General features: G+C 41.4%; 1 protein-coding gene across 2 annotated transcripts in view; it reads right to left on the reverse strand.

Moving 5' to 3' along the window:
• Positions 1–14,262, reverse strand: part of SEPTIN14 (septin 14) — an 82,765-nt gene extending 68,503 nt beyond the window's left edge. The window contains exons 1-2 of one of the 2 annotated variants that reach the window (XM_519103.7): positions 14,092–14,262; positions 13,348–13,416 (exon numbers count right to left, since the gene is read on the reverse strand). In XM_519103.7, coding sequence (XP_519103.5) covers positions 13,348–13,401 — 54 coding nt within the window. In that variant the 5' untranslated portion in view covers positions 13,402–13,416; positions 14,092–14,262. Of the gene's footprint in view, positions 1–13,347; positions 13,417–13,996 lie in introns of both variants that reach the window. The other variant, XM_009453106.5, reaches the window with a different exon arrangement.
• Between the last annotated feature and the right edge of the window lie 658 nt (positions 14,263–14,920).

Here is a 14,920-nt window from a genome sequence, read left to right on the forward strand (position 1 = left end):
ACCATGTCCAGCCAATTTTTGTATTTTTTGTAGAGAAGGGGTTTCACCATGTTGGCCAGGCTGGTCTCGAACTCCTGACCTCAGGTGATGCGCCTGCCTCGGCCTTCCAAAGTGCTGGGATTACAGGTGTGATCCACTGCACCTGGCTAATTTTTGTATTTTTGATAGAGACGGGGTCGCACCATGTTGCTCGGGCTGGTCTTGAATTCCTGAGCTCAAACAATCCTCCTGCCTTAGCCTCCAAAGGGCTGGGATTACAAGTGTGAGTCACTGAGCCCGATCTACTAACAGAGATTTTTTTTTTTTTTTTTTGAGACGGAGTCTCGCTCTGTCGCCCAGGCTGCAGTGCAGTGGCACGATGGCTCACTGCAAGCTCCGCCTCCCGGGTTCATGCCATTCTCCTGCCTCAGCCTCCCGCGTAGCTGGGACTACAGGCACCCACCACTACGCCCGGCTAATTTTTTGTATTTTTAGTAGAGATGGGGTTTCACCGTGTTAGCCAGGATGGTCTCGATCTCCTGACCTCGTGATCCGCCCGCCTCAGCCTCCCAAAGTGCTGGGATTACAGGCGTGAGCCACCGCGCCCGGCCTACTAATAGAGATATTAAAACAGCTATTATAAATGTGCAGAGACATAAAGGAAAGTGTGCATACACAATGAGTAAAAAGACAAAAATCCCAGGAGAAAAACAAAAATTATAAAATTAAGATGAAAGCAGAAAGCATGGCCAGGCATGTTGGCTCACGCCTGAAATCCCAGCAGTTTGAGAGGCTGAGGCAGAAGGATCACTTGAGGTTAGGAGTTCGAGACCAGCCTGGCCAACATAGTGAAACCCTGTGTCTACTAAATATACAAAAATGAGCCCGGCATGGTGGCAGGAGCCTGTAATCCCAGCTACTCAGGAGGCTGAGGCAGGCGAATCCCTTGAGCCAGGGAGGCAGAGGTTGCAGTGAACTGAAATCGGACCACTGCATTCCAGCCTGGGCAACAGAGGGAGACTACATCTCAAAAATAAATAAATAAAAGCAGAAAGCAAAGAAATAGGAAATAGGTCTTAGAAAAAATTAAATAAGCAAAAATTTGCTGCTTTGAAAAGATTGATAAGATTGATAAACACCTAGCTGGACTAATAAAAACACCCAAAACAGCCAGGCATGGTGGCTCACGCCTGTAATCCCAGCACTTTGGGAGGCTGAGGCAGGGAGATCACCTGAGGTCAGGAGTTCGAGACCAGCCTGACCAACATGGAAAAATGCAGTCTCTACTAAAAATACAAAAATTAGCCGGGCATGGTGGCACACGCCTGTAATACCAGCTACTCAGGAGGCTGAGGTAGGAGAATCACTTGAACCTGGGAGGCAGAGGTTGCGGTGAGCCAAGATCGCACCACTGCACTCCAGCCTGGGCAACAGAGCAAGACTCCATCTCAAAAAAACAAAAAGCAAACAAACAAAAAACACCCAAAACACAAATTGCTCATAGCAGAAGTGGGAGAACATTACTACAGACCACACAGATAACAAAATTAGACTACTGTGAACACATTGATGAACACATTTTGCCAATGATTTTGACATAACTCTTTTGCCAACAAACTTGAAAATAAATAAATTTCATTGGAAAAAAAACAAATTATAAAAATGACACAATGGGAAATAGGAAATCTAAATAGTCATATATCTATTGAAGAAATTATAGCCAAAAACCTTTCCACAAAGAAATCTTCAGGCCCTGCTGGTTTCACTATTGAATTCTATCAACAAGCAGTTAAAAGAAAAATTCACACAAACTCTCTACAAAACAGAAGAGGGGGCAATTTTTTCCAATGTATTTTATGAAACCAGATATAATGGCAATATAAACACCTGACAGGCCAGGGGCGGTGGCTCATGCCTGTATCCTAGCACTCTGTGAGGTCGAGGCGGGTTGGATCACCTGAGGTCAGGAGTTCGAGACCAGCCTGACCAACATGGTGAAACTCCATCTCTACTAAACACAAAAAATTAGCCGGGCATGGTGGCACGTGCCTGTAATCCCAGCTACCTGGGAGGCTAAGGCAGGAGAATCCCTTGAACCCAGGAGGCAGAGGTTGCAGTGAGCTGAGATTACACCATGCACTCCAGCCTGGGTGACAGAGTGAGACTCCATCTCAAAAAAACAAACAAACGAACAAAAAAACACCTGGCAAAGACATCACAAAAAGAGAAAATTATACATTAATTTCTGTCATGTGCATAGCTGCAAAAATTCTTTTTTACTACTATAATTTTAATTGTACAACTAGTAAGTGTGCAAATAAATTTTTCTTAACAACTGAAATATTGAAATGAAAGATAATATTCCATTTGACTATTCCCCACATCCTATCTCCTTCCTCTTTTCCCTATTTTTATGATTTTTATGATTCTAGACATTAAAAAATACTTTTATACACACAAATATAGAGGTATTAAATTTTAAAAACACATACATGGCCAGGTACAGTGGCTCACGCCTGTAATCCCAGCACTTTGGGAGGCTGAGGTGGGCAGATCACCAGAGGTCAGGAGTTCAAGACCAGCCTGGCCAGCGTGGTGAAACCCGGTCTCTACTAAAAATACAAAAAAAAAAAATTAGCCAGTCATGGTGGCGGAGGCCTGTAACCCCAGCTACTCAGGAGGCTAAGACAGGAGAATTGATTGAACCTGGGAGGCAGAGGTTGCAGTAAGCCGAGATCGCGCCATTGCACGCCAGCCTGGGCCACCAGAGTGAAACTCTTGTCTCACAAAAAAAAAGCAAACATTCTGCAACTTGCTTTTTTCTACTAAAATTCTATACATGTTAATCAGCTAGCTTTATTGAGGAATAATATATATGTAATAAAATTCACCAACTTTATGTGCACAATTTGATAAATTTTAACAAATGTGTATAGTAATGTAATCACCATCATGATCACCATATAGAACATTTCTGACATCCCTAAAACTTTCCCTATTAGCCCCTATTCAGTCAATTTGTAACCCTCATCCCTTAGCCCTGGCAACCTCTCATCTGTTTTCAGTTGCTATAGTTTTACTTTTTCTAGAATTTCATTTAGAAGAAATCATACTGCATGGAGTTTTTTTTTTTTTATCTTAACAAAACATTACCAAATCAATTCACTTGTATATAAAAAAGATTATAGATTAAAACAATTGGCATTTATTGTAGAAATGCAAGGTTAGTTCAGCACTCAAAAATCAATAACTGATAAACTATAAAATACTGATGCAAGAAATTGAAAAGGACACAAAAAAATGAAAAGATATTCCATGTTTATGGACTGAAAGAATCAATATCGTTAAAATGTTCATACCACTGAAAGCAATCTACATATTTAACTCAATCCCTATCAAAATACCAATGACATTCTCCACAGAAATAGAAAAAATACACCGGGCGCGGTGGCTCACGCCTGTAATCCCAGCACTTTGGGAGGCCGAGGTGGGTGGATCATGAGGTCAGGAGATCGAGACCAACCTGGCTAACACGGTGAAACCCTGTCTCTACTAAAAATACAAAAAAAAGGCTGGGCGCAGTGGCTCACGCCTGTAATCCCAGCACTTTGGGAGGCCGAGGCGGGCGGATCATGAGGTCAGGAGATCGAGACCATCCTGGCTAACACAGTGAAACCCCGTCTCTACTAAAAATACAAAAAATTAGCCGGGTGTGGTGGTGGGTGCCTGTAGTCCCAGCTACTCGGGAGGCTGAGGCAGGAGAATGACGTGAAGCTGAGAGGCAGAGGTTGCAGTGAGCCGAGATTGCGCCACTGCACTCCAGCCTGAGCAACAGAGCGAGACTCTGTCTAAAAAAAAAAAGAAGAAGAAGAAAAGAAAAAAGAAATAGAAAAAATAATCCTAAAATTTACACGTACCCACAAAAGACACAGAATACTCAAAGCAATGCTGAGTATTCTGGGTACACTGAAGGAATCACATTACTTGACTTCAAATTATAATCAGAACTACAATAACCAAAACAGCATGGTACTGGCATGAAAACAGACATATAGACCAATGGAACAGAATACAGAACTCAGAAATAAATTCAGACATGTACAGTGAACTCATTTTTGACGAAGGTGCTAATAGCATACAGTGGGGAAAGAAGAGTCTCTTTCTTCTTTCTGTGCTGGGAAAATTGGATATCCATATGTAAAAGAATGAAAACAGACTCCTATCTCTTATCATATATAAAAATCAAATAAAAATGAATTAAAGACATAAATCTAAGCTGTGAAACTATGAACCTACTAAAAGAAAAGATTGGGGAAACTTTCCAGGTCATTGACCTGGGCAAATATTTCTTGGATAATGCCCCACAAGCACAGGAAACCAAAGCAAAAATGGACAAATGGGATCATATGAAATTAAAAAGCTTCTACACAGCAAAGAAAGTGATCAACAAAGTGAGGAGACAACCCACTGAATGGGAGAAAATGTTTGCAAACTATCCCCCTGATAAGGATTAATAACCAGAATATGTAAGAAGCTCAAATAACTCAATAGGAAAAAATCTAATAATCCAATTTAAAAACTGGCAAGTGACTGGAATACACTTGTCTCAAAAGAAGACATACAAATGGCAAACAGGTATATAAAAAGGTGCTCAACATCATTGACCATCAGAGAAATTCCAATCAAACCTACAATGATATATTATCTCACCTGAGTTAAAGTGGTTTTTACCCAAAAGACTGGCAATAACAAATGCTGGCGAAAATGTGGAAAAAAAGAGAACCCTCTTACACTGTTGGTGGGAATGTGAATTAGTATGGAGAACGTATGGAGGTACCTCAAAAAACTAAAAATAGAACTACCTATGATCCAGCAATCCCACTGCTAGGTATATACCCAAAAGAAAGAAATTAGTACATTGAAGAGATATCTACACTCCCATGCTTATTGCAGCACTATTCACACTAGGCAAGATTTGGAAGCAACCTAAGTGTCCATCAACAGATGAATGGACCGAGAAAATGTGGTACATATACACAATGGAATACTATTCAATCATCAAAAAGAATGAGATCTTGTTATTTCCAACAACATGGATGGAACCTAACATTATGTTAAGTGAAATAAGCAAGTCATGGAAAGACAAACTTCACATGTTCTCACTTACTTGTGGGAGCTAAAAATTAAAACAATTGAACTCACAGAGATAGAGAGTGGAAGGATGGTTACCAGAGGCTAAGAAGGGTAGTGGGGGTGGTGAGGGGGTGGTTAATGGGTACAAGGATATAGTTAGATAGAATGAATAGGGCCCAGTATTTGGTAGCACAACAGGGCGACTATAGTCAACAATAAATTGTACATTTTAGAAGAATGAAGGGTACAATTGAAATGTTTCTAACACAAAGAAATGAAAAATACTTAAGGTAGTGGATACTCCATTTATCCTGATATGATTATTACACATTGTGTGCCTATAACAAAATATCTCATGTGCCCCATAAATATATAGACCTGCTATGTACCCATAAAAATTAAAAAGTAAGGGCTGAGCATGGTGGCTCAAGCCTGTAATCCCAGAATTTTGGGAGGCTGAGGCTAGAAGATCTCGTGAGCTCAGGAGTTCGAGACCAATCTGGGCAACATAGTGAAACCCTGTCTCTACTGAAAATAAAAACTAAAAAAATAGCTGGGTGTGGTGGTACATGCTCGTCGTCCCAGCTACTCTGGAGGCTGAGGCGGGAGAATCACTTAAGCCCAGGAGTTAGAGTTTGCAGTGAGCTATGATTGTGCCACTGCGCTGCAGCCTGGGTAACCGAGTAAAACCCTGTCTCAAAAAAAAAAAAAACAAATTTAAAAATCAATAAACATATTTCACCATATTAATAGTATAAAGTAAAATCACCATATGACTGACTCAATAAGTGAAAAATATTATATTTGATGAATTGAATTGAAGACCCATTTGTGATTTTTAAAGTCTATTAGTAAAATAAGAATTAAAGAGAACTTCATCAATCTGATAAAAACTGTATTAGAAAAAAATTTAAATCTAACATCATACTTAATAGTAAACATCTGAGTGCTTTCTTCACAAGATTGAAAATAAAGCAGAGATGTCAGCTGTTGCCATTTTTATACATTGTACTGGAGGTTCTTTTTTTTTTTTTGAGACGGAGTCTCGCTCTGTCGCCCACGTTGGAGTGCAGTAGCGCGATCTCGGCTCACTGCAAGCTCCGCCTCCCGGGTTCACGCTGTTCTCCTGCCTCAGCCTCCTGAACAGCTGGGACCATAGGCACCCGCCACCACGCCCGGCTAATTTTTTGTATTTTTATTAGAGATGGGTTTCACCATGTTAGCCAGGATGGTCTCAATCTCCTGACCTTGTGATCCGCCCGCCTCGGCCTCCCAAAGTGCTGGGATTACAGGCGCGAGCCACCACACCCGGCCTGTACTGGAGGTTCTTACCAGTCAATAAGGCAAACAAAAAGCATAAATATTTAAAAGAGTTTGTCATTTTATATTGAAAAAAGGTAGAAAATATACAAGAATCTACAGAGCATCTACCAGAACTACTAAGAGAACATATAAAAATTACAAGATACAAAGTCAATATACAAAAATCAGTTATATTGATTTCTAGCTTCTGCTCAGAGATGTGGAGAGCAGAAAAAAGACATCACTACTAATACTACAGGAATAAAATAATGAACTAAGGCAAGATCACAACTTTTTTTTTTTTTTTTTTTTTTTTTTTTTTTTTTTTTTTTTGAGACGGAGTCTCGCTCTTTCGCCCAGGCCGGAGTGCAGTGGCACTATCTCGGCTCACTGCAAGCTCTGCCTCCCAGGTTCACGCCATTCTCCTGCCTCAGCCTCCCAAGTAGTTGGGACTACAGGCGCCCGCCACCGTGCCCAGCTAATTTTTTGTATTTTTAGTAGAGATGGGGTTTCACCGTGTTAGCCAGGATGGTCTCGAGCTCCTGACCTCATGATCCACCCGCTTCGGCCTCCCAAAGTGCTGGGATTACAGGCGTGAGCCACCGCGCCCGGCCAGATCACAACTTTTTAAAAACTCATCCTAGTACTGATGTTTCAGGTCAACCAATTGTTCCAGAATCGAAGGAGAGACAGAAACCCACAGGAAAAGACAAGATGGGAGCATCAACTTTTCTAGGCAAGAAAGATGCAGACATCAGTGAGAAGAGTTCTAAAGCAAGGAGCAAATTGCTAGAACATGCCTTGCCTGACAAGTAAAAAGTATGAGCCATAAACAGGAATCATCTGTAGGTGCTTTTTTCTTTTCTTTTCTTTTCTTTTTGAGACAGAGTCTCGCTCTATTGACCAGGCTGGAGTGCAGTGGTGCTATCTCAGCTCACTGCAACTTCCGCCTCCCTGGTTCAAGCAATTCTCCTGACTCAACGTCCTGAGTAGCTGGGGTTATAGCCGTGCCACCATGCCCAGCTAATTTTTGTATTTTTAGTAGAGACGGAGTTTCACTCTGTTGGCCAGGTTGGTCTTGAACGCCTCACTTCGTGATCCACCCGCCTCACCTCGTGATCCACCCGCCTCACCCTCCCAAAGTGCTGGGATTACAGGCGTGAACTGCCACACCCAGGCCTGTAGCTGCTTTTTTTTATTTGCTTTCTGGTTTGGTTTTTATTTGTCCTTATTTGGAAATCTGTCATTCTAAGTAGAGAATACAAGGTATATTAATTATATTTTTTAATTTATTAAGGTTTGATTTAATGTATGTATTTAATTTTTATTTGTAATTTCAACTTTTAGATTCAGAGAGTACATGTGCAGGTTTGTTATGAGGAAATACTGAATGTGCTGAGTTGGGGGTGTGAATGATCCCATCACCCAGGTACTGAGCATAGTACTCAATAGGTAGATTTTCTGCCCTCACCCCCTTCCTCCCTCACCCTCTAGTAGTCCTCAGTGTCCATTGTTGCCATCTATGGCATGAGTCTCATACTCATATGTCTATGAGTACCCAATGTTTACCCCCACTTATGAATGAGAACATATGGTATTTGGTTTTCTGTTCATGTATTAATTCACTTAGGATAATGGCCTCCAGCAGCACCCATGTTGCTGCAAAGGACACATTTCAATTTTTATAGCTGCATAGTATTCTATGGTGTATATGTACCACTTTTTTGGTTTTTTTGAGATGGAATCTTGCTCTGTCGCCCAGGCTGGAGTGCAGTGGTGTGATCTCAGCTCACTGCAATCTCCGCCTCCCAGGTTCAAGCGATTCTCCTGCCTCAGCCTCCCGAATAGCTGGGATCACAGGTGCCCACCACCACACCTGGCTAATTTTTTGTATTTTTAGTAGAGACAAGCTTTCACCATGTTGGCCAGCCTGGTCTCAAACTCCTGACCTCAGGTGATCCGCCTGTCTCGGCCTCCAGAAGTGCTGGGGTTACAGGCATGAGCCACCGCGCTTAGCCATGTACCACATTTTTAAATCCAATCTGCCATTGATGGACACCTAGGTTGATTCCATGTCTCAGCTATTGTGAATAGCGCTGAGATGAAAACAAGTGCAGGCCAGGTGCGGTGGCTCACACCCATAATCCCAACACTTCAGGAGGCTGAGGCAGGCAGATCACTTGAGGTCAGGAGTTTGAGAGCAGCTTGGCCAACATGGTGAAACCCCATCCCTACTAAAAATACAAACATTAGCTGGGCGTGGTGCATGCCTGTAATCTCAGCTACTAAGGAGGCTGAGGCACGAGAATCGGTTGAACCCGGGAAGTGGAGGTTGCAGTAAGCCAAGATTGTGCCACTGCACTCCCGCCTGGGTGACAGAGCGAGACTCTATCTCAAATTAAAAAAAAATAAAACACGATGGGCGTGGTGGCTTACACCTGTAATCCCAGCACTTTGAGAGGCTGAGGCAGGCGGATCACCTGAGGTCGGGAGTTTGAGACCAGCCTGACCAACATGGTGAAACCCCGTCTCTAATAAAAATACAAAATTAGCCAGGTGTGGTGGCGCATGCCTGTAATCCCAGCTACTCAGGAGGCTGAGGCAGGAGAATCACTTGAACCCAGGAGGCAGTGGCTGCAGTGAGCCAAGATTGAGCCATTGCACTCCAGCCTGGGCAACAAGAGCAAAACTCTGTCTCGAAAAGAAAAGAAAAGGAAAAAAGAGAAGAGAAGAGAAAGAAGAGAAGAGAAGAGAGAAAAGCAAAGGAAGGGAAGGGAAGGGGAGGGGAGAGGAAGGGAGGGGAGGGGAGGGAAGGGAAGGGAAAGGAAAGGAAAGGAAGAGAGGAGGGGAGGGGAGGGGAGGGGAGCATGTGTCTTTTTTGTAGAACAAAAAATAACCTGTAGCTCCTTGAAAACTTTTTCTCCTTGAACTCAACTAGACATTCAGTGAAAGACTGATAGGACTCTGAAAAAAAAATATCTCTCTCAAGTTACAGAACTGGGACATGCAACAGCAGCAATGCTGGCAAGAAGCTCCACTCAGAACTTTCTCCTCTACAGAAAAAAAAGCCTTCATCTATGGGTGAAGAGCCAGGAAGCACTCTCTTAGGGCGCTGGTGAAAGCACATTGCTGCTGAAAGTAGGGAACACAAAGAAAACTTGAAGCCCTAGAAGATGTGCAGAAATCCACAATGGATTCAGAACCATGTCAGAAGAAAAGAAAGAGAAGATCAAATCTCTGGGGCCCAGAGGCAGAGTGTTTGCCTAAGACTGGCAATCAAATAAAAACGTATTCTCACGTACCTTCATCACCAGGCTAACTGCTGTCAAGATACATATTCTTTGCAAGAGATATTGCAAGAGTCATACTCTTTCTGAGGCATAGCACAAAAGGAAGACTTAAGGTTGAGGGTGAAATCATCATCAGAAAAACATCCTCTGGCAAACCAACCCCACCCTCAACACAAGGTATCACCAGAGGCATTCAAAGCCCATAGGGTAGGCCAGGCGCAGTGGCTCATGCCTGTAATCCCAGCACTTTGGGAGGCAGAGGCGAGCAGATCACCTGAGGTTGAGAGTTTGAGACCAGTCTGACCAACATGGAGAAACTCCCTCTCCACTAAAATTACAAAATTAGCCGGGTGTGGTGGTGCATGCCTATAATCCCAGCTACTCAGGAGGCTGAGGCAGGAGAATCGCTTGAACTCAGGAGGCAGAGGTTGCAATGAGCAGAGATTGTGCCACTGCACTCCAGCCTGGGCAACAAGAGTGAAACTCTATCCCCCCCCCCAAAAAAAGCCCATAGGGTAGTAAGAATCACACTATAGCAACATCAAATCTCAAGCCCAGCTTTACTCAGAGAAACACAAACCTCTGTACTAAAGGCCTGGTAAAAGAAAAGGCATGTCAGTTTCAGACATAAAATCTACTTATCTCAGTTTCTATGGTTCTACATAAGATGTCCAGTTTTCAGCCTCCAAAATTAGCCGGGCATGGTGGTGGGCTCCTATAATCCCAGCTACTTGGGAGGCTGAGGCAGGAGAATTGCTTGAACCTGGGAGGTGGAGGTTGCAGTGAGCAGAGATAGCGCCATTGCCCTCCAGCCTGGGCAACAAGAGCGAAACTCCGTCTCAAAAAAAAAAAAAAGTATTGTCAAGACCAATGTCAAGGACATTTTCCCCTATGTTATCTTCTCAGAGTTTTATGATTTCAGGTCTTACTTTTAGGTCTTTTATCTATTTTGAGTTGGTTTTTTGGTATAGTATAAGATAATGGTCCAATATCATTCTTTTGCATATAGAAATTCAGTTTTCCTGGAACCATTTAGTGAAGAGATGATTTTTTTCCTCATTATGTCCTCTTGGTGCCCTTTTCAAAAATTAGCTAACCATGAATGTTTGGATTTATTTCTGGGAGCTCTATTGTGTTTCACTGGTCTATGTTTCTGTTTCTATGATGGTACCATACTATACTGATTACTATAGCTTTGTAATATAATTTTAAATCAGGATGTGTGATGCTCTGTGTTCATTGCAGTATTTTTTTAACAGCTAAGATATGGAAACTTAAGTTCTATTATGATCCTAGTCACTCTTTTTTCAATCCCTCCCTTCACTTCTTTTATCCCTCTCTCCCTTCCTCCCTCTCTTTCTCTCATTCTTTGTTTCCACTATAAATGGAACTACTGTATGATCTAGCAATCCCACTACTGGGTATATACCCAAAGGAAAAAAAATCAGTATATAGAAGAGATCTCTGCATCCCTGTGTTTATTGAACCAGTATTCACCAGAGCAAAAATATGGAATCAACCTAAGTGTCCATCAACAGACATATGGATTAAAAAGTTGTATATATACACATTTAAATACTATTTGGGGCCAGACATGATGGCTCACGCCTGTAATCCCAGCACTTTGGGAGGCTGAGGCGGGTGGATCACCAGAGGTCAGGAGTTTGAAACCAACCTGGCCAATATGTTGAAACCCCATCTCTACTAAAAATACAAAATTATCCAGGCATGGTGGCACATGCCTGTAATCCCAGCTACTTGGGAGGCTGCGGCCGGCAGGAGAATCAATTGAACCTGGGAGGCAGAGGTTGCAGTGAGCTGAGATCATGCCATTGCACTCCAGCCTGGGCAACAAGAGTGAAACTCCATCTCAAAAAAAAAAAAAAAAATACAATTTGGCCACACACAAAAATGAAAACCTGTCATTTGCATTAACATGGATGGAACTAGAGGTCATTATGTTAAGTGAAGTAAGTCAGACACAGAAAGACAAATATGTCACTCATATGCATCAGCCTAAAAAGTTGACCTCATAGAGGTAGAGTAGAATGATAGCTACCAGAGGCTGGGAAGGGTGTGTGAGTAGTGGGGGGATGAACAGAGGTTGGCTGGTGGGTTCAAACATTCAGTTAGGCAGAAGAAATAAGTTCTAATGTTCTATAGCAGAGTAGGGAGACTATAGTTTATAACAATGTATTGTATATTTCAAAATAGCTAAAAGAGGGGATTTGAAATGTTCCCAAAACATAGAAATAATAAATATTCGAGGTAATAGATACATGAAGCACCCTGACTTGATTATTATGTATTCTATGCATATAACAAAATATCACATGTACCCCATCAATATGTATTAATATTACATATCATTTAAATTTTTTAAAAAACAGAGGGGTCCTTGGAGAGGTAATTAGGTCATATGGCTCCACCCACATGAATAGGACTAGTGCTTTTATAACAGAAGCTTGAGGGACACTGTTTGCTTCTCCTGCCATGTGAGGACACAGCTAGAAGCCATTTTTGAAGCAGAGAGTAAGCCCCCACCTGACACCAAACCTGCTGGTGCTTTGATCTTGGACTTCCCATCCTCTAGAACTGTGAACAATGCATTTCTATTGTTTATAAATTACCAAGTCTGAGGTATTTTGTTATAGCTGCCCAAACAGACTAAGGCACTTGCTAAAGATTTGTTGCTAGCATTTGCATATCAGCATTTGCATAATATTTGGCTAATTGGCTTTTGGGATCCCTTCTAATCCTAAAATTTTATGTTTTAGAGTCATGTGAACAAAGGAGTATTAACCATGATTTGTTAAACAAGACAGCCCAAAGATAAAATGCAATGAGCATAGGCCAATGTTTCAGTCCCTGAGAAATTCCTCTGATGGTTATTCATGAAAAGCAATGACAGGCCAGGCACAGTGGCTCATGCCTATAATCCCAATACTTTGGGAGACTGAGGCGGGTAGATCACCTGAGGTCAGGAGTTCGAGACCAGCCTGGCCCACATGGTGAAACCCTGTTTCTACTAAAAAAAAATCCAAAAGTTAGCCGGGCATGAAGGCAGGTGTCTGTAATCCCAGCTACTTGGGAGGCTGAGGCGGGAGAATCACTTGAACCCAGGAGGCAGAGGTTGCAGTGAGCTGAGATCACGCCACTGCACTCCAGCCTGAGCAACAGAGCCAGACTCAGTCTCAAAAAAAAAAAAAAAAAAAAAACTTGCTCTAACCTCACACTCAGTAAAGCAATCAGCAAGCAGCCATCCAACCATTTGCTAAAATAACTTCATTAAAAAATTATTTATTGTCAGTGCATACATTCTGCAAATATATCCATCAAAACAGCACTGTTCTTCTCATTTATTGGGCGATTCAGAAGTTTTACTTTGAATTTCTTTGGTGTTAAATAGAAATAGTCTGTTGCACTGCTAACAAGGTCATCGGACTCAAAAAACATGTAACAATTATCTAAATCACCATTGATACTTAAAACTCCAATTAGTATAAAAGCTAATTCATGCCCAAACATAACAAACAAGACTTTATCATCTATGCCTACATCAGTTTTCCAAGTCAATATTTTTAAGCTATATAATCTTATTGAAGTAAAAAATGCAGAGTTATATTTGAAAGATATACTTAACTGTATCTCCATCAGCAGGTATTTGTGTGGGCATAGGCATTGTTCTTTCTGCCATGCTACACTAAAAGAGCTGGAAATTAAAAAAATAAACATTTTTTAAAATTTCTTACAAAGGCTATATTCTTACTATATAATTTAGATCAATTAGGGGGCATAATATGGGTATTTTCGCAAGCTTTAGTTTTTAGTTCACACTATTCATCTGTTTTAAACTGTGGCTGTCTTGCTAGATGGGCTTCTACATGATGAATAATAGGTAATATTCAACTTATAATGTAGAGTAATACATTTAACCATAAGCACACAAAAAGCATCTTAAAGTTAAACTCCCTTTGGAAATCAAGAGGATAAGAGCATTCTTCTTCTTTAAATGACTCCATGGTCGTAAGAAAGGAAAGTAGAAAATTTTGCTTTAAAAAATGGTTAAAAAAAAACGAAACAAGACACTCACAAGTACTTAACTTTCTAGAGTAGCATACCAGAGGAGGCTTGGGCATTTGAATTTACCCATTGAAAAAGAATTGTGAAAGCAGACCTTAGAAAACCTAAACAAGTCCTTTAGACACTGAACTAAAATAATGATAATTCTCATTTATGAAGCATCTATTATACACCTAGCATTGTGCTAAGGGTTTATGTGCTTTATTTACCTTTGTTAGTCCTCATAGTAGATCTGAGATGTATGTATTTTCATTGCCATATGCCAGGTGAAAAAATTCAGACTCAGAAAGATTAAATAACTTACTTTCCCAGGGATTCAGCTGTGCAGCAGACACAGGTCCGAACTGATTCCAAGCTGGTGTCCTTTCTACTGTCCCCAGTTGTGGACCAAATAAATATTCACTGTGTTTGTAACAGTTGGGAACAGGGAGGAGAGGTACAAGAGAGCGTGCTGTGCTCATCTCCAAGCAGAACTGCCTGAGAAGGCCATGCTACCCTACTTTTGAACACAGCACAGAGATAGTAAGAATATGAGACATGTTTCAAAAGGAAATATTATATATTTGTAAAGCAAGTATTTGAAATATTTGAGAAGCAAACAGAATCAAAGAATGGTTCTGTGCCATAATCTCTTCACTTGCTCTATCCTGAGGATTATTGCACTTTAGTATACAAATGTATATCATTTTCCCTAAAATTAAGCAATGTTTTCTGATATAGATAGAGTTCTGTTTTGTGGTGTGGTTTAATCTAGACCAGTATGTATGAAGGTTTTTAAAATTTATTTATTTATCAGAAACTTAGTGGTGGACATTGCAGTAATTTCGAGGCTTTTTTTTTTTTTGCTCCACCTCCCGGGTTCACACCATTCTCCTGCCTCAGCCTCCCTAGTAGCTGGGACTACAGGCGCCCGCCACCACGCCCAGCTAATTTTTTGTATTTTTAGTAAAGATGAGGTTTCACCGTGTTAGCCAGGATGGTCTCAATCTCCTGACCTTGTGATCCACCTGCCTCAGCCTCCCAAAGTGCTGGGATTACAGGTGTGAGCCACCACACCTGGCCAGTAATTTCTAGCCTTTAATGGAAATCAGCAACAAACATTGTTGATTTAAGTCAACAATGTTTGGCCAGGC

The sequence above is a fragment of the Pan troglodytes genome, chromosome 6 (genome assembly GCF_028858775.2).
Source record: "Pan troglodytes isolate AG18354 chromosome 6, NHGRI_mPanTro3-v2.0_pri, whole genome shotgun sequence".
In the NCBI taxonomy this organism is placed as follows: domain Eukaryota; kingdom Metazoa; phylum Chordata; class Mammalia; order Primates; family Hominidae; genus Pan; species Pan troglodytes.